This window comes from Gastrolobium bilobum, unplaced genomic scaffold, assembly GCF_033153095.1.
Source record: "Gastrolobium bilobum isolate Gb01-03AN ecotype WA unplaced genomic scaffold, APGP_CSIRO_Gbil_v1 utg4343, whole genome shotgun sequence".
NCBI lineage: Eukaryota > Viridiplantae > Streptophyta > Magnoliopsida > Fabales > Fabaceae > Gastrolobium > Gastrolobium bilobum.
This window is the reverse complement of record NW_026899174.1, coordinates 36,153-62,911: the sequence shown is the minus strand read 5'-3', so window position 1 is coordinate 62,911 and position 26,759 is coordinate 36,153. Positions and strand designations below refer to the sequence as shown.

The following is a 26,759-nucleotide window of genomic DNA, read 5'->3' as shown; positions in this document are numbered from 1 at the left end:
CATCTGGCTCAATTTTCTTTTCATCTTTAGCAACCATCAATAAGGTTTCACCTTCCTCCTTTTCTGCAAAGTTTGAACTTTCTCCTTTTTCTTTGCTATTTAGCAGCCTAATATAACATTCAGATTGATAATGACCAAATTTATGACACCTGAAACATTCTACCTTGGATTTATCAGGGGCTCCTACTCTGCCTCTGCCTTGAAATTGATCATTATTGGCTCTGAAATTAGTGGACCTTCCTTTGCCTCTGCCTCTGCCTCTACCTCTGCCTCTACCGCTTCCTTGAAAATTGTTGGAACGAGTATCAGTAGAAGCCTTTAATGCTTGCTCATCTGTGTCTTCCTGTTTGAACTTATGTTCATGCACCACCAATGAGCTCTGCAATTCATCAAGTGACAAATCATCTATATCTTTAGATTCTTCTATAGCACAAACAACAAAGTTAAATTTTGCTGTTAATGATCGAAGAATTTTTTCTATGACAGTTATTTCTTCTGTCCTGTCTCCATGAATTCGCATTTTATTGACAATGGTCATCACGCGAGAGAAATAATCTGCAATTGATTCTCCCGACTTCATTCGAAGTGTTTCAAATTCCGAGCGTAAAGCTTGAAGTTGCAGCCTCTTTGCTCTTGCACAGCCTTGATACTTCTTTTTCATGGAGTCCCAAATATCCTTGGAAGTTTCTTTGGAAAGAAAGGTTTCCAAGATAGAATGGTCAATGGCTTGGAAGAGATAATTCTTCGCCTTCAAATCCTTCAACTTTACCGCTTCATGAGTTGCTCGTTGTGCTGCTGTCAACTGAGCTCCTTCTGCTAGTGCTGGTTCAACAACGCCATTGGTAACTGTTGTAAATAATTATTATTTAGTCATTTATTTGTTGTATTGGGCCAAGCCCATTAGGTCAAAATTAGGTCAAGTATTCTCTATAAATAGAGAACCCTTTGTACAGATTATACACAATTGAATAATATTTCAAATACCATTTTCTTTCAAGTTGGTATCAGAGCTCTCGATCCAGAGGGATCTGCTTCCGCAATTACCTCCGTTAAAACAGAAACCTTCTTTCTTAGCCTCTTGCCGCCATTAGCCGCCACCGGAAAATTTTTCCGGTGGACCTTTTGGACCAAGAGGACCAGTTTTCAAATCCTTTTTCTCTGATCTATCAGCTTACGGACGTGTTATAATCGTTTGACGACTGGATCTTCCGAAAACAACATAAGGCCTCTACTGTTCATCGCGTTTTGGACACTTTTCCGGCGACCTTTCAACTCCGACCGACCACAGAAAGGTTCGAGACCGTCGGACGACCTCGCCGCAGAAATTTCAGCTCCGGCGGCAGCCGCACGCGCTCTCACGCGCCGCCCCACTCCCGGCGAGTGAGGCCCACTCGTAGACACCTCCACCGGCGCGTGGAGGCGCGTGAGACACTTTTTCCAGCTCCGGCCAAAAAGTTTTCTGATCTTCTCCTCATCCTCTTTCTGGATATGTGCTCCTCTCTTTGGTCGGACATCGTTTGGTATTTATTTGTGATTTTTTGGCTTCTTGGAGCTTTTCTTTAACCATTTTCTGTGCAGTATGGCCTCTTCTCAAAGGAGTTCTTTTTTAAAATTTTATGATGGTACCTCTTCTAGACCTAAGAGAGATGACCGATGGTGTTCTTACTGTAAAAGAATAGGTCATATCAAGGATTTATGCTTTCGCCTTTATGGAAAGCAAACTGTCTTAGAAAAGATGGCAAGGATGCGTGGTCAAGCGCATTTTACTTCTTCTGAAATAACCCTTGCACCTAATGAGACCCAATCTGCATTTCGTCCAGATGAGTTGGAACGACTCCGAACCATTCTTGATTATCTGAGTAAGCCATCTGATACTAGTGCTTTGGCTATGACTGGTATGAGCTCCAAAACTCATTCTTTCATTTCTTCATGTAATGATTTTAAACATTCTTGGGTTGTTGATTCTGGTGCTACTGATCATATGGCTTGTTGTGCTGACTCCTTTATTTCTTATCATCCTACCATTGGAACTCATCCAATATCCATAGCTGATGGCTCACATACATCAGTTGCGGGTTCTGGTGACATAAATTTATAGCAGTCCTCACATCTTAAGGATGTTCTTCATGTTCCTAAACTCTCCACGAATCTTCTTTCTATTCACAAAATTACAAAAGATTTGAATTGTACTGTAACCTTCTTCCCTACCCATTGTGTTTTTCAGGATCTCGCCACGGGGAAGACGATTGGTAGTGCTAAAGAGCAAGGTGGGCTGTACTATCTGGTGTCACAATCTCCCACAAATAAAGTAACAGATCACACCTTCATGTCTCATGGTCAATCAAATGCTGATTCTTTAATTTGGCTGCATCATAAGCGTTTGAGTCATCCTCCATTTAGTTTACTCAAATCTTTATTTCCGTCATTGTTTTTGTCTAAGTCTGTTGAGTCTTTTCATTGTGATGTTTGTGAATTTGCTAAGCATCATCGTGTGTCTTTTCCTTCTAGTATTGCTAAGAGTGTTGAACCTTTTGATCTTATTCATTCTGATGTTTGGGGTCCTTCTAAGGTCCCTCATTCTTCTGGAAATAAATGGTTTGTTTCTTTTATTGATGATTGCACTCGTGTAACTTGGGTTTACTTAATGCGTGAAAAGTCTGAGGTACCACAACTGTTCTTTCAATTTTATAAAATGATTGAGACTCAATTTTGTAAAAAAATCAGAAGACTAAGGACAGATAATGGTACTGAATATGTCAATCACTCTTTTTCCCAATTTATACAAAATCAATGTATGATTCATGAACTTACTTGTGTAGACACCCCTCAACAAAATGGGGTTGCTGAAAGGAAAAATCGTCACCTTCTTGAAGTTGCTCGTGCCTTACTGTTTCAAACACATGTACCCAAATGCTATTGGGGAGATGCCATTCTTACTGCAGCGTTCTTGATCAATCGTCTACCCACTCGGGTTCTCGATCATGTAAGTCCTAATCACTCCATGACTTCTTTTTTTCCTTCTGTTCCAACTTTGCAAAGTCTTCCTCCTCGAGTGTTTGGGTGTGTTGTCTTTGTTCATATTCATAAACAGCATCGCAGTAAGTTGGATCCTAGGGCTCTTAAATGTGTCTTCCTTGGATATGCTCCTGATAAGAAGGGCTATAAGTGCTATCACCCTGGAAGTCGGAAATTTTTTGTTTCTATGGATGTTACATTTCAGGAATCTGAGTCCTTTTTCCAAGGTCCTCATCTTCAGGGGGAGAATAATTCACCAGAAGACTCATCACCTTCCTTCTTTGAAACTTCAGTGTCTACTCCTTCACCTGTGTCAGTGTCTACTCCTTCACCTGTGTCAGTGTATCCTCCTACTGTGTCTGATCCTCCTATGTCTGTTCCTCCTGTGTCTGATCCTCTTGTGTCTGTTGCTCCTGTGTCTGATCCTCTTGTGAGTAATCCTCCTGTGACTGATTTTCCTGTGATTGATACATTAAGTACACCAGAGATACGGAAGGTTATGACACCTGAAAAAAGGAAACAACCCACATTGTCTCAGCAGCAACCTCAATCGTCTGAACCACTGGTAAGTCCTGAATCTCATATTTCTGATCATGATGTTAATATTTCTGATGATTTACCCATTGCTCTTAGAAAAGGAAAAAGAGCTTGTCCCAAGAAATCTTGTCCCTCCTGTCCCTCTTGTACTCAATACCCTATCTCCCATTTTGTTTCCTCTGCTAATCTTTCTGTGCAGCACAAAAGCTTTGTTTCAGCACTAGACTCTATTGCAATACCAAAATCAGTACATGAAGCCTTGAAGATAGGAATTGGGCTCAAGCCATGCAAGAGGAGATGAATGCTTTGGAGAAAAATAAAACATGGGAGGTTATTGATAGACCCAACCGAAAGAAAGCAGTAGGGTGCAGATGAGTTTATGCCCTGAAATATAATTCTGATGGCACTCTTGGGAGATACAAGGCTCGATTAGTGGCCAAAGGTTACACTCAAACCCATGGCATTGATTATGAAGAAACCTTTGCTCCAGTTGCAAAGATGAATACAGTAAGAATCTTGTTATCCCTTGCTGCCCATTACAATTGGGATATAAATCAATTTGATGTGAAAAATGCTTTCCTCAATGGTGAGTTAGAAGAAGAAGTCTACATGGAAATCCCGCCTGGTTTTGATTCTGTGAAGGGGGAAAATAAAGTTTGTAGATTAAAAAAGGCCTTGTATGGATTGAAGCAGTCACCTCGTGCTTGGTTTGGAAGGTTTACTAAGGTTATGATGACTTTAGGATACAGACAGAGTCAAGGAGATCACACTCTTTTCTTCAAGCACTCCCAAAATGGGAAGCTTACTGTGCTCCTTGTATATATTGATGATATTATTATCACAAGTGATGATTTTGTGGAGAGACAGATTCTGCAAACACGGCTTGCCTCTGAGTTTGAAATCAAAGACCTTGGAAAACTGAGATATTTTCTAGGGATAGAAGTAGCTCATTCAAGCAAAGGAATTTTTATCAGCCAGAAGAAATATGTTTTGGATCTTCTCAAAGAAGCAGGAAAGCTCGGGTGTAAACCCTCTAATACTCCTATTGAGCAGAATCACAAGATGGGCTATGAAGAAGAGAGTCCTCCAGTTGATAAAGGACAATACCAACGGCTAGTTGGGAAATTGATATATCTGACCCATACTAGACCAGACCTAGCTTATGCTGTTAGTGTTGTCAGTCAGTTTATGCACGATCCAAAGGAAAAACACATGCAGGCAGTAGAGAGAATTCTTCAGTATCTTAAAGGTACTCCTGGTAAAGGATTGTTATTCCGACGTGATGGGAATCTATCTTTAGAAGTCTACACAGATGCTGATTATGCTGGATCTGTGACTGACCATCGTTCTACCACTGGTTATTGCATGTTTCTTTGCGGTAACTTGGTGACATGGAGAAGTAAGAAACAAGATGTGGTTGCTAGATCAAGTGCAGAAGCTGAATTTCGAGCTATGGCTCAAGGCATTTGTGAGTTACTGTGGCTGAAAATTGTACTTGATGATCTCAAAATAAAATGTGAGGGACCTATGAAGCTGCTATGTGATAATAAGTCCGCTATTTGTATAACTCATAATCTAGTTCAACATGATCGGACTAAACATATTGAGGTCGACCGCCATTTCATCAAAGAGAAACTTGATAGTGGGTTGATTACCACTCCATACATTCCCACTGGGCGTCAATTAGCTGATCTATTAACAAAGGGGCTTCCTGCAGACAGATTTCAAGAACTTACTAGCAAGCTGAGAATGATAAATATCTATTCCTCAGCTTGAAAGGGAGTGTTGTAAATAATTATTATTTAGTCATTTATTTGTTGTATTGAGCCAAGTCCATTAGGTCAAAATTAGGTCAAGTATTCTCTATAAATAGAGAACCCTTTGCACAGATTATACACAATTGAATAATATTTCAAATACCATTTTCTTTCAAGTGTAACGACATCCCAATATTCCTTGGAACGAAGGAAGTTCTCCATTAGCATGCTCCAATGGTCATAATGACCATCGAAACGTGGAATGGTTGCTTGCACAAAATTAGAATATGTGGCCATGACTTCACTTTTTTCACACCTCTATTCCCTCACGTGTTTAACTCTCAACCTGGTTCTTTATACCACTGATAGAATATTCAGACACGTAAAAAATATTGAAAAAGGGAATACTGTATTTCTTCGACACATCAAGCCTATTAATAGGCAACATAAAAAACTGAAAGTACTAATGAAGAGACTCATTACAAAGCTAATCAAGAGTCTCATAACACCACTAATTAACTACTCATAATGTCATAACGTCAACCATTATATCCCTAATAAACATAACAATTTAACTTCATAACTCACATAAGAAAAACCAAAAGACAATTAACTCTTCAATATTATAACTGACACAAGAAACTAAAAAGACTGGGGAGTCCACATGATGTAGACCTCCACTCTAGGTTGACACCCCAGCCCAACTTTGTGCAGCGTGATATTTGCCAACTCGTAGCTGTCCACAAAGCCCACTGCTCGATGCATCAACGACGAGGGACTAGAGGTCTTGTTATTGAAGACAAGCTCGTTCCTCTCCTTCCACACCATCCAACAAATGACACCGAACATGGTACTCCAGTTACCTCTGATACTGGGCTTATAACTGACCTGCAAATTCGCTAACAGCCAGTCATGAAAGGAGCCATAAAAAAAAGAGGCAGACTGATTAACCAATCCCAAGCTCTCCCAAACACTGATCACCCAAGGGCATCCTCTAAAAATATGATTCTGGGATAATAACACCACTAACTTTGTATTTATTTCTTATAACCTTGGACCACAACGCCTCGTTCTCTACTAACATCTGATGACCCACTTTCATAAGGAGCGCATTATTGACCACTCTAGTACTTCTGAACCCCAAACCTCCAGAAAGTCTAGGAGAACCCACCCTCTCCCAATTGACTAGATGGACCTTCCTACGCTCAGTAGAAGACCCCCAAATGAAATCACGGGTATACCTGTTAATGTCATCACAAACCGAAAGTGGCAGCGCAGGGGTCTGCATACTATATGACGGAAGGGCTGCTAAAACCGATTTCGCAAGGGTGGCTCTTTCTATATTTATGAGTACTTACTTATAAGTACGTATTTGTCTCTACTAACTCATACGCTTTTGTTAGTGTCAAAATATAAATGCTGCGTTCATCCTTGCAAATTTCGGTATGGGATGATTTCCACAAATAAATGTTGAATGATTTCGACTTTTGTTTTTAAGCTATGCATTTACTCAAATCATACAAAGGCATTGAGAGTAGATCCTTTCATGTTAAAATTTTACATGACCTGGTTATGTAAAAAAAGTTGTGTCTATTTCTTTCTTCATTAATGATAATTGAACCCACATACTTTTTTTTTTTGAAATAGGTCCCAAAATTAACATTGAAAACCCCTTCCACACTATTTAATGAGAATAGATACTCCCATGTTAAGATTTCGCATAACTTGATTATATGAAATTTTTTGGATACATTATATGAATTTTTTGTGTCTCTCTCTTTTCACATGCATTAAATAGGTGAAATCAATTATTGTTAATAAAGAGGGAGATAAACACAAAAAATTTACATGATCAGATCATGTGAAATTTTAACTATAACAATATGTTTTGTTGAAATTATTATATTGTTTTGTGATTTGATCTTAATCATTTTAATGTAACTAGTTATTTTACCCGTGTATTCTAGGAGTTGTTTAAATCAAATATATATAATTAGGGGTGTTAACGGGCCGAGTCGAGCCGAGCTTTGATATTAAAATGTTAAGTCTGTGTTTAAATGTGTCAGCCTAACCAAGCCTGTTACCTGTTATAAATATAATTATTAGTGTGTAGCCTGACTTATTTACAAAAAATAAAAGTCTGGTTTAACCTGTTTAAATAAAAAATAAGACAACAAAAATTTATCCAAACAGAATATACAATCAACAACACTATTAATTCCATAAATATTCATAAATTCAATGTATATCTAAACAGCATAATATAGAACAAAATCATTCAAAAACTCTGTCTAAGCAATAAAATGAGGTGAAATGGATTGAGGAGAAAGAAATGACTATTACCGGTAATATAAAAATTATATATATATATATATATATATATATATATATATATATATATATATATATATATATATATTAAGCTAGCCTGAAAGACTCTAAGGCCGAACTTTTGAATTGAAGCTTTTATACAAATTCAAGCCTGGTGCCAATAACGAATTTTAGACATGTAAGCTCCGACCTTCACGAGCCGAGGCAAAGGCCTCTGATTCATTTAACACCCCTATATATGATCATGACTCATTAGTCTCTTATCAATAAATGTTTAAATTAATTTCTTTTGTTTTTAAAAACCTAATAATTAAAAGATTTTAAAAATAATTTGGTTAAAAGTATTAAATATATGTTTCATAAAGAATAATAGAGAGACCCACACCAAATGAATACGAGTAGAAGATTCTTTGACTTGGTTTGTATGACAAAGAGTTTAAGTATATAAACAAACCAAATATATTGTCGTAAGTAAACATTTGTTTTGAGACATCAGACCTTCAGTTTTAAAATATATCTTAATTCTTAACAGAAGTAGTTCACAAGCTATACAATGTATTTTGGCTGCTAGTGTTTCATTGCTTATTGTCATTGTTTGATTAATTATGTTTTTGATGTTCAATCATGACATCTGAATAGCTAAAGACATGGTGATTGGCAATCAAACCCAAGGCAGGGCTTCAAGAAATGTAGCGTAAGAAAACGTAGAGATTGTGAGGCTCGACTTGAATTAGTCTTCTATTCATCACTAGACAAAGGTCTGCTTTACTCAATTCCAAGTTTACTGAGCTACACTCGGATGTAATAAACACGACACATATATTACAGAACTGCAGGCTTATTTTGACCAACCAGAACCCAGCCACTGACACTAATTCAAGCGCTTCTCTTTATAAAACTTTTCTGTTTATTTTTTGGTACAAGTAATTTATCTAAAGCAGTGATCATCCTTACCACGTGGCACCAATTCTCTGCTATTAGTTGAGTATAGAATACCCCCTCCTCTACGGCAATTTGACTGGTTGAATGTTCCATATATCTTTGGCATATTCATGAATGGTACGGTCACTGCTAAACTTGTGCGAGCCTGCTGTATTCAATATTGACATTCTTGTCCATTTCTACACCAAAATGATATACAAATGTTAATGCCAAAGATAACATCAAAGAAGCTAGCCTATTTTATGGTCGTGCTTGATGATTGCCTACAGAAGTTGATGCATGAAGTAATTAAAATGTGGGCAATAACGTCAGTCTCACGTATATGAAGGAACAACCCAAAGATAACACCAAATGAATACGGTTCATAAATAAGTTGCATGACATGATAGAACCCATTTGGAGAATGCAGACAATACATGCTTATAATAAACATGGAATTGGTGCATGCTTCCATGAATAACTTACCTATGGCTAGCATGTGAAACAAGGGATCCACTTTAGTACTCCCTCTGAAAAAGAGAATACCGCACTACCTTTTTTTTCTATCGAGTAATAAAACTTATAGACTGAGAATATTATAGACCGAGTAATAAAACTAACAAAGTAATAAAACTTATATACTCAGTAAATTTTAGACTTTTTTTATTACTCAGTAATTATTTTCAAAAAATGTAGTTCGGTACTCCCTTTTTTTGGAGGGAGTACTGAAGTGAAGCCCGTGAAACAAATTTTCATCAGCAAATAGGAGAAAAGTCCATAAACTCACTCTTTGGTCTCGATATGCTTCATCAACCTTTTCTTGGCATTCAATGTAGCTGGGGAAGTCCTTGCCCACAAGGAAATAATCTGCTCGACCAAAACCTTCATTCCCTTCCAAGGATCCCATCAATTCATCATAGTTGTAAGGTCCAAAAACACCACTTCTGACAAATTCTTTAACTTCTTCGAACCGCGGATCAGAGACAAACTGAATTGAAAGACAAACTGGGTTATAATCATTTAAGTTTCTAAGGAAGAAACACAAGATTTCCTCGGACAATGAGAACTATGGTCAGAACTCTTTCGTAAGGAATATTATCTTGAATTTCTTTTGACAAATTATTGATATGCAAAACTTCAACAGTGGAAACTCGTTCTATGCTGAAATTCCCCAACCAGCATGGCATTAACTATATTCCATGGTAATTAAAATGCACAACATGGGTACTAAGACAGACCTTTCCCTCAGCTCTTTCTTTCCTCAGCCCAGCAATTTCATGAGCCTTAGCACCAAAGAGGAAGAAGTTGTCTACACCAACCTCTTCCCTTATTTCAACATTGGCCCCATCTAAAGTTCCAATCAGTAAGCAGCCATTCATTGCAAATTTCATGTTGCTAGTTCCACTCGCCTCCATTCCAGCAGTACTGCATGAGATAAACAGGGAACACAAATTAATTGGCAATGCAGCAAAACATCAAAGTTTCACAGGAAAATAAAATATTAACAACAGTTTTTTGTTTAGAAATAAAATAACAATGTAATATAATTCACATTGTTAAAAGTGTAAGCATTTTCTGGCCCATCAACAAAGTTTGGAAACACAATTCTGCGAGAAGTTATTTCCTTGAAAGAATTAAGAATACTTGGGATTGTAACAAGGCCCCAACACCCCCACATCATGCAATCCTCTGCAGTTTGAAGCGTGGACAAAGCAAAGTCCACTCATACCCTGTGCTGAAACTTAATGAAGAGTTGGAAAGGCAAGAATCATACTATTGATCGTTTGATCATACAGGCTCTAATTATATTTCAAAACCAATCTTCCTAAAAGCTTAAATCGTTAGGTGCAAGCACATGACTTGTTGTATATTCATTCATATTTCTAACAGTATATTGGGTGAATTCGTGATCAAAATTAAAATGTTTTTGCCTAATCCCCATAAAAATTTGTATTCACAATGGAACCTATAATTTATATCCTCTGCTTATTGTACTGAAAAAGGATTTGTCCATATCAGTAAATCAGTTATTAGTTGTCAACATTTTCAGAGTGTGTCTTCATCAATCAAACCAGTAAACTCAATCTGAATTTATAGGGTTGAATTTATTTAAAAGACAAGCAACTTTAAATGAGTTTGGGTTCTCAATTTTGTATTCTTTTTCCCTTTTGGAATTTGGAGTAATCTTGGTTCTGTTGTCTGAATTTCTTTGAAACTGATCTCAATTATACAGGCAATCTTGGTTCTTTTCTGGCATGTTCTTATGAAACACCAATACTTCAAGGGATGCTGTGCTGCACATTCAGATTCTGACACTCAGCTTACTACTTTCATTAAAACTCGATTAGTGAGAAGAGGCCTTATATAAAATCACTCCCCATTAAAACTCGATTAGTGAGGGTGGGAAAGAGGCCTTATATGTCAGGATAAAATTATCAATACCAGAAATTTCTCTAGGAACTTTCTAGACAAACCTAGGATGCATTTGTAATACCTTTAAACACATATTCATAATAGAAACACCTTTTACAATTTCTAAATACTTTTCTTCAAATTGAGTTGTTCAATTTTCCAAGCATAAAAAAAATAAATAATAAAATAAATAGGAGTTGTTACTTGTTTATATGAACAAAATCTATATTTATGTATAAATATTAGACAGTTTAATGTGATTGACTCAATTTGAACAGTTGATGATTAGTACAAATGATAATATCATGTTAACTATTTTTATATATCGATTGAGATAAGTAAATGTATATATCACCATTTTTGCACGAGCATGATGAAAGCATGTGTTAGAACCCATTTGCAAGGTATGGGACTTGGAGTCCTACATTGGTTGTATGGGCAACTAATGTGGGGTTTGTAAGGCCGTGGGCACTCCCACCCTTTGACCTTGCTTTTGGGGTGATGCATCCCAAGGTTCTTATCAGCATGCAACCCAAAAAATAACACAAAACAACTATATGAAATATAACTACCTGATATGTTGTGACAATTCGCTTGCTGGAATAAGCATCTCAGCAACACTGACATTGTAATCAGGGACAAAAACAACCTGATTTAATACAAAAAAATAAATAAATAACAATATTTTGCATCATCAATATGCAAAAATGTGATCTCACCAAAAAATGGTAGGAAGTTATCAACTATTCAAGAATTCCAGAAGTGCCATCTATTAAGAAAAGAGAATAATTAAGAACAAAAGTATCATGTTTCACAAGAAACTTGGTCAACCATTCCTTTGAATTAGTCCCCTCTGAAAATATTAAATGTTTGTTATTAATTAAATGTTGAAAGAGAGCAGTTTCATCTTTATATATTTAGTATATTAGAAACTGACATGATGAAAATCTTATTCGTATTGAAGGGCATAAAATTCAAACAATTTATTCTAGATGTTATATTAAAGTTTCCACAAAAATAGATGCAAGTTTAAATGGATTATTATGTATGAGTCTCTCCTACATAGCAGCATGGGGATCAACAATGAAAAACAGACCCAATTGCTCCTCCATAATTCTTTCGTCATCAAATTGAATGCAAAAACTACTATAGCATTTTAAATTGTTTTCTTCTTTCTTCTATAGGACCCAAAATATCCACTAATAGGAATTTATCCAAGAACGCCATTGACCATGTGATAGGCCTCCAAAAGTTCATTCTAGGAAATGTTATAGAGGAAAACATGCCCATGTTGAGTCACCAAATTTGTTAGAAGAGAATATTCTTCCAAGAAGGGAAAACCACACTCAGAGTGCAAATGTTGCTGTGTGTGCTGACGTGGATAATTGAATGAGCATAATGCTGAAGAGAGCAGTTGTGGTATTGTTAGTTAAATAGGGTAACAGGCTTTTTTGGTAGGACCATTGTGGAATATTGGGAGTCTATTGGGAGGGTTGCAGAGCTCCTCAAATTGCTCTGTCACTTATCATTTCCTTTACAAGTTTGTTGTCCTTTCCTTTCTAGTATTGTAATTTCCAGAGTTTACTTTCTTGTTGGAGTCATTTCTGGAGATTGGAGATTGTATTTCAGACTTACGAGATCAATCTACCAGTATAATTTTCAGTTTTATTCTCTGATATTTAGTTGATTGTATCACCATGCAATAGTACTAACATTAAAGTTTGATCAGGAAAGCAATTTGACGAGTAAGATAATCAAAAGAAGTACTAAATGAATAAGGTTTAAATTTTTTAGGAATATTGCATGTGTATAGAGAATTTGCATGATATGTTACCATGCTTTAGTTGCTTTTTGCTTTTTCCTTTCTTTGGGTACATATCATATTTTTCTCTTATACTCTTGTAGTAAAATGCAAGAGGGCGAGCCTCGGGTAGCGGTAAAGCTGAATCTTCATAACCGAAAGGTTACGTGTTCTAACCCATAAAACAGTCTCTTGCATTAAGGCTACATACAAAGATTTCTCTCACCCCTACCTTTGCAAGTCGGGATTCATGGGAGTGGGTTTTATTTGTGTAGTAGAATGTAGTACTGTATGGACTTCCCTTTTCAATGCGGTATTCATGTTAAATTACACTAAAAATCTTTCTATATAAAATTGCATACTGATTTTAAATTCACAGCATCAGAGCAACTTGCTCACAGCTCAAACAAGTCATTTATAAAACCCATAATAGGTCCCAAGACCCAAGTACTAGTATAGGAAAAATAATTTACCTTCGAGAACAATACAAGAAACCTAGGACAAAACCAAAAGCAACAAACAAAAAAGAACTCTTGGAAAACAGAGTCATATGTACCTTAAGCAGATCTCCTATTTCAGGATCATGATTTACAGTAGCCCCGACATCTGTGATAAATTTCACAATTCTCTTGGCTTGCACATATGTAGCAAATGCTTTCCCCCCAAATATACAAACTCTTGGAACAAAATTTGCTTTCCTTTCTGCAGCGCTCATTTCTTTCATCTGCTTGTAGCGGTAAACGATTCCTAAAATATTCAATAATTGTCGCTTGTATTCGTGGATTCTCTTCACCTAAATAAAAACAATTAAACCAACAATTTACCAAAACTATAAAGGAAAAACTAATAACAATATTGTTAGGAGAAAGGAACGTAGCTTAAAAGTACAAATTTTGATGGTTACAAGTTACTCATAAATAGGGGTGGGAATAGGCTAGGTGACATATCGGGGACCTACACCCTAGCCTACTTTCAAACTATGTTGACCTAGCCTATAAATCAAACAAGGCAAGCTTAGGCATTATAAAGGCCTATTTAACTAAGTAGGCCTACTAGGCCTTTAAAAAATGCATAAAACTTATGATCAACATGTTTTTCTGTCAAAGAATAATATAAACCATTAAAAAGGCTATCACCCAACACCTTAAGGTTTTGGGTTGAAGTAGTTCTTTACATGGTATCAGAGCTTCAATGACCACAAGATCACGAGTTCGATTTTCACCTCCCCCTACTTTAAAGTGGAATTAAACAAGCACAAGGTAAACCAAAACTTGGGCCTGTGCAATATCCACACTTCAAGCCCAAAGGGCTCTTGCGTGAGGGGGTGTGTTACAGAATAATATAAACTATTAAAAAGATATCACCCAATACCTTAAGGTTTTGGGTTGAAGTGGTTCTTTACATTTTCAACTTCTATTCCATGTTTAAAATTTATAGCTGAATCAAAATTATCGGTAAAAGACAGAAAAAATAACCAATCTAAAGGCAACATCTTACCTGGATGTCAAACATTGCATCAGGACTGACAGAATACCCAGTTTTTTCTCTGAGGAATTCCACAACTTTCATCTTGTTACTCCTCTTTGCTTCCCTCCACTGCATTTGTAGATCCTCATTGTCTGCAAACTAATAATAAATGATACTAGTATGGTCAGCTTTAATTACAGAGACCTGACAATCAGGAGACTAATATATGATTCAGTGATCCATTTCGCAAATAGTGGAAACATGACTTGGGCTAAAACATGCTTAGTTCTAATTTACTAAAAAATAAAAATAAAAATAAAAATAAATTATAATTTATTTTTATTTTTTTAAATTCTAATTTACTAATTTCAGAAAATTCCCATAAATTATAATAACCATACCATATTGATTCCTTTAAGATCAACAAGCAGGAGTACACTAAATTTACCCTTTCATTTATTACTTAATCTAAAAAGGCTTAATGAAATTGAGCTAATCTTGGGATCCATAAGCAAACTCAACATACCAGATATTCAACAACTTCCTGAATAGTACATCACCAGACACAACTCACTTTGTTTGAAAATATTATGTTGAAGGAGATCAGAAAATGCAAGATAGTTACATTTTTGGGCTAGCTAGAAACAACTATAGTTCTTATTTATATTTGGTTACTTTGGGAAACCTTGTACCGAGAATTATAAAATTTCAATATTGGAGATCATTTTTAAAGTGCCAAGAAGCAATAAGCTATCTAGAAGTATAATTGGTGCAGCAAAACCTGACATTCATAAAAAGGAAAAAGAGATTAAATAAAAAAAAAATGTGAATCCCTCTTCTATTTCATAAACAAAGAATTCATGATCAATTAAATAATGGTAACTACCTTCCGTAGTTCAGCCAATTTTTCAGTATTTAGGACCCAATCCTCTGCGCCTATCCACTCGGTTATTAATTTACTCAAATCTGGATTACAAAACCTGATCCATCTCCTTGGTGTCACCCCATTTGTTTTGTTTTGGAATTTCTCAGGCCACAACTGCAAGAAACATGGCATAGAGGTCAATTATACAAATATTGTTCCTGGATCTTGTCATAGACGTAAAACATGGCATGTTTCTTTTTTCTTTAATCATAGCATGCATTGTGTAATCACTTTGAAATATGAAAAGTGTGGCATGTAGAAAAATTTTCTTCCCTTTTGTAATAGATAAGTGTTGACTGCTAACAGCTATTTGGTGATTTCAAATGGGGGGAAAAAATCCTTTGCAGACGTGGATTCAGAAAAATCACTAAATTTAAGCACTATGAAACATTACTGAATAAAATATTTACCTTATAAAATGCATTGAACACTTCATCCTTTACAATTTCACTATGTATCTCTGCAACCCCATTCACTGCATGACCACCCACAACACAGAGATTGGCCATACGAACCAATTTTGGTGGTTCTGGTATTGGCTCGGGTAACTCCACTTTCTTATCCTCAATGGAACTTTTATCTGTTCCATCCCTTTTAGCAATTGCTTCCTCCACTTTTCCATCATCATCGTCATCTTCTACTTCTTGTTCAGAATTTTGCAGCTCTGCACTAGGAATATCAATGGCCTCCTTGGACTTCACCATTATATCTGCAAATTCTGCAGGCAATTCAACATTTTCTAGTATTCTCATTTCATTCAACTTTTTCTCCAGTAAGTCTGAATCTGCTGTGCCATATTCAGCGATTAAGGTCCGAATCAGCTGTAAAGCATGAATATCAGCAAGAACTCAATGCCTGTACCCTGAAATAAAATAGTTTATGCAAATATTTTGGTATTACCTCCTCATCAATCATTTCTATAATCTCAACATGGCGTGGAAGAAGCTTCTGCATAAGGTCCAAGCTCCATTTCTCTAATGCCTCAGGAAGAACAGTATGGTTTGTGTATGCAACAGTCCTAGATTACAGTGGCAGATAATGCACATTCAATCAACAAACTCATATCATGGATTAACATGGCATGACCAGATCTCCCCCCGCCCCCCCAATATCCCAGTGAAAAAAGACCTTAAAAAATAATAAAATAATAAAAATGACTACCTTTGACTGATACTCCAAGCATCCTTCCAGCTTAAACCCCTTACATCCATTAAGAGTCTCATCAGCTCTGGGATGCACAAGGTTGGGTGAGTATCATTCATCTGCACTGCAACCTTTTCAGGAAACTCTTCCCAATTCACACTTGCTCCTGATCTTCTCTCAAAACGAGCAATGATGTCTTGAAGAGAAGCAGAACATAAAGTATATTGTTGCTTGAGACGAAGGATCTTGCCCTCTGTTGATTCATCCCCAGGGTAGAGTACATAGCAAATCTGCATTCAAAAGAAAACACCATATAAAATGTCCGTTAAAAAACTTCCAATCACATTGTAATGAAATTAAAATTAACAAGAAAGCCCTCCCCCCCCCCAGTTAGTGAAATTATGTAAAGTCACTCAGATATTTCCCACAACATTTGCACAAGACATGGACTACAAACTCCCATAGGTCGTTACTCAAAGACACTCAACTTACAAAACTATGAAAAGAAACACATTACAGTCAAAAGTCCAGAGAAGCTCTTCTATATAAATACTTACTCTAACACCACTATCCAATTGGTTCACTTCTACTAAATTTATAAGATATTTTACAAATTCTAAAAGAGTTTACACTAGCCATATCATTCAAACCTTTTCAGCATTTGCTAGAGCCTCGCATGCTTCAGTGTGCCTTCCAGAATTAAAAGCATATAAATCAAATTCTTCTGATGCAGCTTTTGTAGACCAAAGTCTCAGGTTGATTGTAGTTTTAGTTTTATATCCTGGAATCGGAACATCATGTGCAACAGCTTTTATATCTTCTCCTCCAACCCAATGTTTTTTACCATCTGATCCTGAAACAACCTTGCCGTAGAACTTCACAGGATATGAGACATCATTTCTAATAATCTCCCAGGGATTGCCCATCTGTTTGAAGGGGTCACAAGTAAAGAAAGAAAATATCAATAGAACCGAAAGAACTAATGCAAAGATTATAATTTTAAGTGCGTGCCATGAGCACTTGTCAATAAATGATGAATCATACCTCAAGCCAATCTTCAGCAACTTCCTCCTGCCCATCTCTGGTTATTCGCTGTTTAAATAAGCCGTATTTGTATCTCAATCCGTAACCCCATGCTGGATAGTTCAAGGTTGCCAAAGAGTCCAAGAAACATGAAGCAAGACGCCCAAGACCCCCATTTCCAAGTGCAGCATCTGGCTCCTATTATTTGCCAATTAAAATGATTTACCACAACTCTAAGAGAGATAATGCAACCAAACATTAAAATTTAAATTGTCCTGTTTCTGTAGGTGCTCATTAAAAGAAAAAGTTTTATAAGCTTGCAACATTTGGGGGAAAAATTTGTAGAAAAAGGAACTTGGTAAGAATCCCAAGTACATCACTTGACTGTCTCAACTGTTGAACTTATAGCAAATATGCAATCAGAAAAAATCCATTAGGACCTTTTTGAATTATAACATTCGTTTCAGAAAACAGTTTGTTTATCTGAAGAGGTCGTGCTATGTTGACCTATGGGCTTCTGGTTGGACAAACAGTAATTCAAGGGAGCAGTATAGCATGCGACATTTTAGAATTAAAAATAAGAAAAACAGATACAGTAGGGAATGCCACACCTGGTGTACCACGTTTTCTAATTTATACCCGAACTTGCTCAAAGCCTCTGCATAGGGACCAGTTAGCTCTAGATTGCCAATTGCATTTAGTAATGCTCTACCCTGCATGACAGAATGATAGATAGAAACAAATATTAGATGCCAGAAACATTCCAGGCAATTCAAATCATTATGATAGCACCGAACCTGTAAGAATTCCATTGAAAGGTAATATGCCTGCTTAACATTCAGCTTCTCGTAGTAATCATAAGTAGCATTCCAGTTTATTATGAGAGCATCACGAACACTCTGTGCAGTTGCAAAGAAAGCTTGTGGAAGTTCAAAATTCTCTGGAGAAAACAATGGAGTGAACTCTGCATGGTACCTAATACTCGAGGCAATAGATGAAGCATCTGGCATGAGAGAACTGAGAGAGGTTGTAGCTTCTAAAACACACAACAAACAGAAATGATTAATCAGATCGCATTAAGTTGGACACAAGATAACTTGTTAATAACAAGCAAAACAGTCAAGAGTAATCTCGGACAAAAGCTCCCTTCCCTGTTCTAAACACAATTTGAAGGTAACGAAAAATATTAATGATTAGCTTTGGATAAAGTTCACTTCATTTACCGTGTGTTCGGATGGAGAGAAGGAAAATAGGGAGGAAATAAAATATTTTGAAATTTGAAAATTTCTATTTTTTTGGTTAAAGAGAACGTAGAAAACAAAGAAGACTCGTGAAACAAAATTTTCTTTCTAAGCTTTCTCTTCATTTCCTTTATCCCAGACTAGTTGGCTTGGCTATTGATGAGCCCAAATAAAAAGCTAAAAAAATTTAGAGAAAATAAATAAGATTGAATAAATAAATAAATAAATTTCAAAATTTTCTCTCCTCCGTCATTTACTTTCCTCTAGTCCAAACAAAGGTTTAGTGAGTTCTCCCTGAATCCAAGCATACGACATCTCCGGCAATAAACCATGTATTTCCATGTCAGCGTAAAAAAAGGATCCAAACCCATAAACCGCTAAATAACACGTCATGACTCGAAGCAGCAATAAGCCAACTTAATAAGATGATTTTCAACCATCAAACCTACAAAATAGGGGGAAAAAAGAACCTACAACAAGAAATAAATAAAATAAAATAAAAACATACAAACTTCTTTTTCAGTAGCTAATCAGAACCAATTCAGTATACCGATTAGATAACAACTTTGATGGTTCAAAATTGAAATATCATCAAATAGCATGACTCGCGATACATTCCTGACATGTTACTGATAAAATAGTGAATCACAATCCTTTTCCAATGCTGACACAACGCAGTAACATGCATAGTAAACTAGAACACCAAAACTTTAGACATATAATGCAAACTTTTAACAAGATGGTCACAGAACAGAGTTTTTCTCCTAATTGAAGGTTTCTAAATTTTGAACTTGAATTCAGTGCTGGAAATGAAGTAAGCAAAGCTGAAACCAAACCAAAAAAAAAAAAAAAAAAATAGAAACCAAATATAGCTGCTAGCATCACAGTAAAACAAGATGATGATGATGATGATGAAAATGCAGAGAAAGAGAGAGTGAACAAAAAATTTTCCGACCTTGTTGTTGAGGAACAGGATCTTGCAGTTTCTGCTTAGACTCACTACTAGACACACACTTCACCGAGAAAGAGCTTCTCCTCAGGTTCGGGTTCACGATCCTTCCGATGAACATGAACTTCGATTTGGAGGAGGATCTGGAAGCGACGCCGATGAATCCAGAGATGGAATTGCAGCGAGGAAAGGCCTCCGTTCTTGTGGAATTCGGAGAGAACCGCATTGTTGAAGCCATTGTTACAATCTCTCTCTCTATCTTCTCTCGAGATCAATCAGTGAGAGAGAGTGTGTGTGTGAGAGAGAGAGAAGTTTCTTATCTTGTTCACGAGCTTGGTTTCTATAATGGAGGTAATGGTGTTGAAAAACGAAGTGTCATCGAATCACGAGCTTTTACACACACTTCGTCATTGTCTTCAAATTTTATACTCTGTGATCGATATCACTGTCTACACTCTGCAACTGCTCTGTTGGCGCTCCATCCGAATGCCACGTAAGCAAGTCTTTGTTTCATTGGCTAACGCCTCAAGATCCAATTTAAAAATATTGGAAATTGAGTTTTTTTTTTCCATCACTTTATATAAATATGAATTATACTTTCAATTTTAACCGCTAATTTTATTTATATTTAACGGTTTAGAATTTGCTTCTTCTTTTTTTCTTAAAAGAAACGATTACCATTTAGAATTCGCAACTTGTTGTCCATTTATTTCAACGTTATTAAGAATAAAGTGCGAGTGTATCTAAAACTTATTTAAGATTATAAATATGTGTAATTAATTTAAGTGGAATTTAAGAAGTGTATATTAATAAAATTTTCATAAAATTTAACTATTAAAATGTTAACCAAAAAAAAATTATTTAAAATTATAAAAAAATATGTGTAAATAATTTAAAAAAATAAAATTTGAAATTTGAAAGTAGAAAAACTGATAATGATATGTGCTATTTTCAATTGAGGTCTATTTTAAAAAAATTAGGTTAGACTGTACAAATGTTAGGTATCAATAGAATTACTTATAAAAAAAAGTTTATATTAAAATAGTTACAATTTCTATCTTATAACATTTAGGGGAGAAAGAATGTGTGATTTGTTTTAAAATAATTATTGATTTAGAAATTTCAATTTAATTTAAGTTTTTTCGAAACTTTAAAAAAATTAAGAAGTATTAATTATTTATTTTGTTGTCGTTTTACTGAATAGAACGAAAGAATATTAATAAAGTGAGAGATTAATATAATTAAATAATTTTTTTAAAAAATAGAATGAATTTTTTTTGGTAAACAAAAATAGAATGTATTTAATTTTTTTAATCATTGTATAAAATTTTAAACGAAAACCATTTTTAAATACAAAATATTCAACATTGATTATCTTTAAAAAAAAATTCGCTGCGAATCCTTATGCACTCGGACAGCATTCGTGTAGTTTGGTTTTTGCATTTCACTCGTCTCCTAATAATTTTATATATTTAAAATTAAATATTTTATTACGTACAACCATCGATTCTCCCATGAAATGATTCCTAGCATGATCCAAAAATAAACAAAAGATTTATTGGGTACATCATTTTAATTAAAATAATAACATACACATACTTAACACATCTATTATTTTATAATTAAATAAATTTTTTATTTAATTATATTTAATTTTACATTTTCTTTTGCAAATTTATATTTTAATTGTGCTATGTCAAATAATTGTTAAGTAATATAATTTTAAGAAAGGAAAAATGTTTCTGAGTTGCTGGAGATAAGTTATCTACATTTATTTTCGAAATGACGTCGTTTTGGTATTGAAATCTTAAAAAATTATAAATATAAAGAATATTATAATTCTGAAATAAATTAAAATTACAAAAATACCATAATTTTTGTTCAAAAATGATGTCATAGTTAACTTATTGTAAATAACTTATTTATAATAAGCACCTTTTAAGAAATATTACCCGGCTTTTTGACCTTTTTGCCCATAATTAAATAATTAATAACCAATTTGCCCCTCCCCAGAACTATCCACCATCCTGCCCCCATTTAGTCGATTAAGTTGCACTTTTAATCGACTAAATGGGCTAAACTCAGAAATCATGAAACGCGAATTTTAGTCGACTAAAAACTCACCTTAATCGACTACATTGTTTGCACTTTTAGTCGACTAAGCACATTATTTAGTCGACTAAATGTCGCAGATCAGGTTTTTTAAACCCCCCCATTTCGCAAAGGGGGTTATTTTCAAACCCTAATCGACTAAATCGCTCCATTCCGTCCCCTCTCTCCAACCAAGTCTGAATCTCAACCCTTGAAGGTGCGATTGAAGCTTCCTTGGTTCACACTTGCGAAATCGACATTTAGGTAACGTATTCTGACTTGCATTTGGTTTTAAGTTTAGTTTTTTTGTTTGTTTTCTCCATGCATTTGATTTCTGTTTGCGGTTTTGTGGATTTAGGTTAGGGGTAGGGTGCTAAGTTTGTTGTGAGGGTGAGGGTTAGGGTTGATGTGGTGCCTTAGGCTTAGGGTTAGGGTTAGGGTTAGGGTTTATGTTGCTGTTTTGTTTAGGTTGTAGTGTTAGAGCAAGGAATGAGTTTTTGTGATGTGCTAGGGTTAGGGTTAGGGTTAGGGTTTCTGTTTTCTGTTTTATTTTAGGATTAGGTTTTGTTTTTTATATTGAATTTTAAATTTTTTGATATTGTTATTGTTCATTGATTTTTGTTTCCACTTGCATTGTAGGTACAGTTGTTCCCATGGCTGGCCGTAGAAGACCGTCTAGCACTGGAAATGAGAGACGACAGAAGCTACGACAAGACCGTCCGTCTTCGTCAAGGCCACAAGAGGAAGACCCCGCTGCTGTCGACCTCCCATTCGGATACTTGTTCGAGAATGACCCGGTGGTTCATGAATCTTTTGTCCGTGACTTTGTTAACCGACCGATTTGTGGGGCCAAATCACTTGATACAGCCTTTTTTGAACAAGAAGGTTTTAACATTGTGAGGTGGTTGGAGGAATCACATCTTAGGACCTTGGCTGAACTGTCGTGTTCATATTCTGAGCTGCATGTACGGGCCTTCTACCATAACCTCAGCTACCATCAGGGTGAGCTGAGGTCTAGGGTCTGCGGGGTGGAGATCATCATGACGGCTCCCGTATGGTTGGAGTTACTGGGGTATGACTTTGATTCTGCGCAGACTGTGGAATATGACGCAGACAGCGGGACCATACTTCCAGGATATACACGCGGTGATGCCGTGCAGGAGCAGAGGAGAGTCCGTGGGCAACACATTGCCTATACGGTGGGGTTGCTTACTGTGGAGTCCCGCATACTACACTATGTCATCACCCACATTCTGTTTCCGCGAGCGTTCAATCATTCCAGGGTGTTGGAGCATGACATTCCCATCATGTGGGCTATCCGATTTGGATTATGGGTTTACGATATTTGAAAGCCTCAATGCACTGGTGAAAAGTCCAAAATACCCTGCGAAAGACAGCCTTATCGGTGTAGACTCGTCGTTCGTCACAACATTGATCCGTATCAATCTTGAACACAGAACCAGGATTTATCTGTGTCATGTAGGTCAGCCAACCAGGTAAGATGACATATGATTTTTCCCAGTCCCCAAACAACTTCACAATGGCCTTCATTTTAGCCTTCCTATAAGATATGTTGTATCCATACAAACTTTGTACCCTCTCCTGAATAAGAACTGGTTTCGTGGATGGATCTTCTTTTAACATACCTATACAAAATTCGAAGTCAACACAATCAATAAATATACCGAAAAATTAAACCATAAAAAAAAATTCTGTAATACATACTTATAATGGCTGCACAGATTACATCAGAATCCAGCTGTCTATGGTCCCGAGTAAGGCCTTGGTTTAGGCAAGTGTGTTTTTTACCCCACTTACTAACAACCCAACTATTTCCATTCTTGGGCAACATAGCCCGCACTTACCAGGGACAACCATCATTATGGTGTCGACACTTCATCACAAATCTATGGTCATCATTTTTTGCCACCACAGCAGTACGATGAGACTTCATACAATATAATTTGACTGCATGTTGCATTTCAGATTTAGTTCGAAACTCCTGGTACAAATATAATGGATCCCCTAAATGCCAGCCACCATGGATGTCATCGTCGCCATACAATATCTCCGTCTCATCATTAGGGTGAGCCCAATTAATGAACGAATAGTGTGGGCTGTCGTTCCAAAATGGCTCAATCTCAGAACCTACGTCCAAATTTAAACTTATCCGTCAGTACGAAAGAAAACACAAATATATATATATATATATATATATATATATATGCAAAATTAAAACTTTAATTTACAATCTTACCACTGCTAACAGGGTCAACACGGAGCGGTGGCATAACCTGGGAACTCAAGTTTCCTGAACTAGTATCAGCGTCAAAATTCCCCTCTACGTCTGTATCTGAGGTGTCACCCAGCGGAATAACACTCTCGGGTTCACCATCGTCTTCACTGTCCATATCCTCGTCATGCTCATCCTCATCCTCGTCTATTTCCCTCAGTGGTATCTGACTTAAGACAGGTGCAGGTGTAGATAAACCGACCACTCTGTCTTCTTGACTTTGACTTCTTCCATGCACAGGTGCAGATGAAGATTGACCACAGTCTATTTCAACATATATCTCAATAAAGTTTTGAAATTTTCGGTCCACAATTGCATCTATGACACAGTCCACATCTTCATCGTCACATATATCATTACCAATGTAGAATATAGCATCCTTACCAACTGTAGACTCTACCCTGGCGATCATCCGTTGAACGCCATGGCTGCCGTGTAGCCCCAATTTTTGGTGAATCCTCCCCTTCAGCTCATTGTACGTAGTGCCCCGTTTGATTTTCAACATTTTCGTTTTTCCTTCAAATTGAACACCGTTGGGGCCTTCATAATGCTTTCCATCATAATAAATCATGGTAACATACATGTTTGGACTTGAGCTCATCTTTCACACGGATTTTGGGGGTAGGAATCAGATTTTAGGGTTTTGGGTTCGGATTTGGGGGAAACAATTGAGAAATAAAGGAAAATGACAATGATTTCACAATTACTATGCCTTAGAGGTGGTGGGATGAAATGGAAGGGTGATTGGAAGGTTCACAGCTGACAAACAAGAGAAAGAGACCAAGAGAGGAGTTTTGATTTCGAATATAATGAAAATGAGACCAAGAGAGGTCTGGATATAGAGTTTTTCGCGACATTTAGTCGACTAAATAATGTGCTTAGTCGACTAAAAGTGCAAACAATGTAGTCGATTAAGGTGAGTTTTTAGTCGACTAAAATTCGCGTTTCATGATTTATGAGTTTAGCCCATTTAGTCGATTAAAAGTGCAACTTAATCGACTAAATGGGGGCAGGATGGTGGATAGTTCTGGGGAGGGGCAAATTGGTTATTAATTATTTAATTAGGGGCAAAAGGGTCAAAAAGCCAATATTACCCCATGTTTTCCTTTAACTTTTGAGTAATTAATGGATTTTTCTTTCTTTATTTTTGGTAAACGAGTAATTAATGGATTTGATTAGACCGTTGGAGTTGCTTCATTGTTGTACATTTTGAAGTTTCAAGGACGCTATAATAATGACTAATGAGTAGATATTTTCGATTACACGACAAGGGGGATGCGACACATTATATTATTATTTCATGAAATTGTTAGAGGCACTAGGCTTCATCTAAATTTGGGCCGTCAATTTGGTTAACACATCACATACTTGTAGTCCATCCATGAAAGTAAGTCTACACATCGTTATTTTATGGAAACTTTATTTTTTGGACGTCCATTTGTAAGCATATATTATATCAATGGGTCCAGAGGCGGAGCCACTTTGATGCCTAAGAGGTGCTTGGCTCTAACTTCCTTTCAACAAATTTCACTCATTACCATAACTTCAGGCAGCACGAGTAGCTAAAATGAGTTGCATCTTGGTGGAACACCGATTAAAATGTTACTGTTCATCAACTTTTTTATTTAGATGTCACGCGAACAGTGTTATTTCTCAATCTGCTACGGGAGTAAGTTGGCTACCCGATGTAGCGAATTCAGTTTGCTGACGTGTCACATTTCTAGTGGATATCTTTAAATAATTAAAGATAATTAAAACAAAAAATAAATCTGATAATTTAATCATAAAAAAATAAACAATAAATCCGATGTGTTTATCTTTCCGGATGTGAAACTGATAATTATTTTAAAAAAATTGGTTGCTGATTTATTTTATGTCAACATTGGATAGGTTGTGTCAATTGTCAAGATAATGGGTTACCGTTTATAATCTAACTTATTAAATGCCGAAGGTAGGCATGGCCACCAATGCAGGAGTGCCAATGTTGTGTTGGCCATTCTTTGCTGATCAACCAACAAATTGTAGATTTATTTGCAAATGAATGGGATGTTGGGATTGAAATTGATACCAATGTGAAGAGAGAGGAGGTGGAGAAAATGGTCAATGAATTGATATGGTGGGAGAGAAAGGAAAGAAGATAAGGCAAAAGATCATGGAATTGAAGAATAAGGCAAAGAAGGACACCAGGCTTGATGGTTGTTGTTCATTCATAGATGAAGATGGACAATGTGATTAAGGAGGTTTTGCTTAAACAAAATTAGATTAAAGAGATAATTCATTGATTTTATCCTCTTGATTTTGTTGCATTGTGAAGAATAAATGATACATGAATTAACAGTGCTAGTCATGTATTTTTCCCCAAGTTCTGTTTCAGAATTCAAACTAAGCAGTGCTTAAGGCAGTAGACACCTTAAATATGACTGCAATCCATTGAGTTAAAGAATATGTAACTTCTATAAAATAATTCAAATCTTGGATTAAAATATGTCAAGACTTCTAGTAATACTGTCATTTTGCAAAATCAATCATTTCAATATTTATATATTAAAATAGTTAAAGAACCTTTTAGAATGTTTCTAATCGTTCCAAATTAAAAGAATGACTTATTAGTTATTACCTAGCTACAGCTCGAGCAGATCTCTAATAAGCAGAATCCAACACAAATAAAAATATCAGATAAACTATTACCAATATTTTCAGGATGATATATTTTTAATAGCTTCTCAATGAATTGAATAATTGAAAGATGGTAATGAAAAAGAGAAAAGTAAAAACAAAAAAGACAAAACAGTCTAGTATTTGAATGATAATAATCTTGATGACATGCATAACAGAGTATATATCCTAGCTAAG

At 36.0% G+C, this 26,759-nt stretch overlaps 2 protein-coding genes across 3 annotated transcripts; both read right to left on the bottom strand.

Annotated features, from left to right (window-relative positions):
- Positions 1-95: 95 nt before the first annotated feature.
- Positions 96-661, bottom strand: LOC133287976 (uncharacterized). The gene is made up of 2 exons (XM_061485677.1): positions 164-661; positions 96-107 (listed from the first exon to the last, which is right to left on the bottom strand). Exons 1-2 carry the CDS (start codon positions 659-661, stop codon positions 96-98), a joined length of 510 nt encoding a protein of 169 aa, XP_061341661.1.
- A 7,688-nt stretch (positions 662-8,349) lies between these two features.
- LOC133287970 (alpha-1,4 glucan phosphorylase L isozyme, chloroplastic/amyloplastic) lies at positions 8,350-19,860 on the bottom strand. 2 transcript variants are annotated; one of them, XM_061485671.1, is made up of 15 exons: positions 19,529-19,860; positions 18,130-18,368; positions 17,944-18,045; positions 17,354-17,530; positions 16,960-17,235; positions 16,328-16,599; positions 16,067-16,184; positions 15,577-15,987; positions 15,128-15,280; positions 14,272-14,400; positions 13,331-13,567; positions 11,546-11,622; positions 9,800-9,986; positions 9,349-9,549; positions 8,350-8,761 (listed from the first exon to the last, which is right to left on the bottom strand). In XM_061485671.1, exons 1-15 carry the CDS (start codon positions 19,758-19,760, stop codon positions 8,645-8,647), a joined length of 2,928 nt encoding a protein of 975 aa, XP_061341655.1. In that variant the 5' UTR covers positions 19,761-19,860; the 3' UTR covers positions 8,350-8,644. The 2 variants fall into 2 exon arrangements, with proteins under 2 accessions (XP_061341655.1, XP_061341656.1); XM_061485672.1 differs by having other exon boundaries at positions 18,130-18,365.
- Positions 19,861-26,759: the final 6,899 nt, after the last annotated feature.

Coding starts and splice junctions, on each gene's coding strand:
- LOC133287976 (XM_061485677.1), bottom strand. CDS start 661: ATGAAAAAGAAGTATCAAGGCTGTGCAAGAGCAAAGAGGCTGCAACTT.
- LOC133287970 (XM_061485671.1), bottom strand. CDS start 19,760: ATGGCTTCAACAATGCGGTTCTCTCCGAATTCCACAAGAACGGAGGCC. Junction 17,236..17,353: donor TTGCTGAAGATTGGCTTGAG/GTATGATTCATC, acceptor CCCTTCAAACAG/ATGGGCAATCCCTGGGAGAT. Junction 9,987..11,545: donor GAATTGTCACAACATATCAG/GTAGTTATATTT, acceptor TATCTCATGCAG/TACTGCTGGAATGGAGGCGA.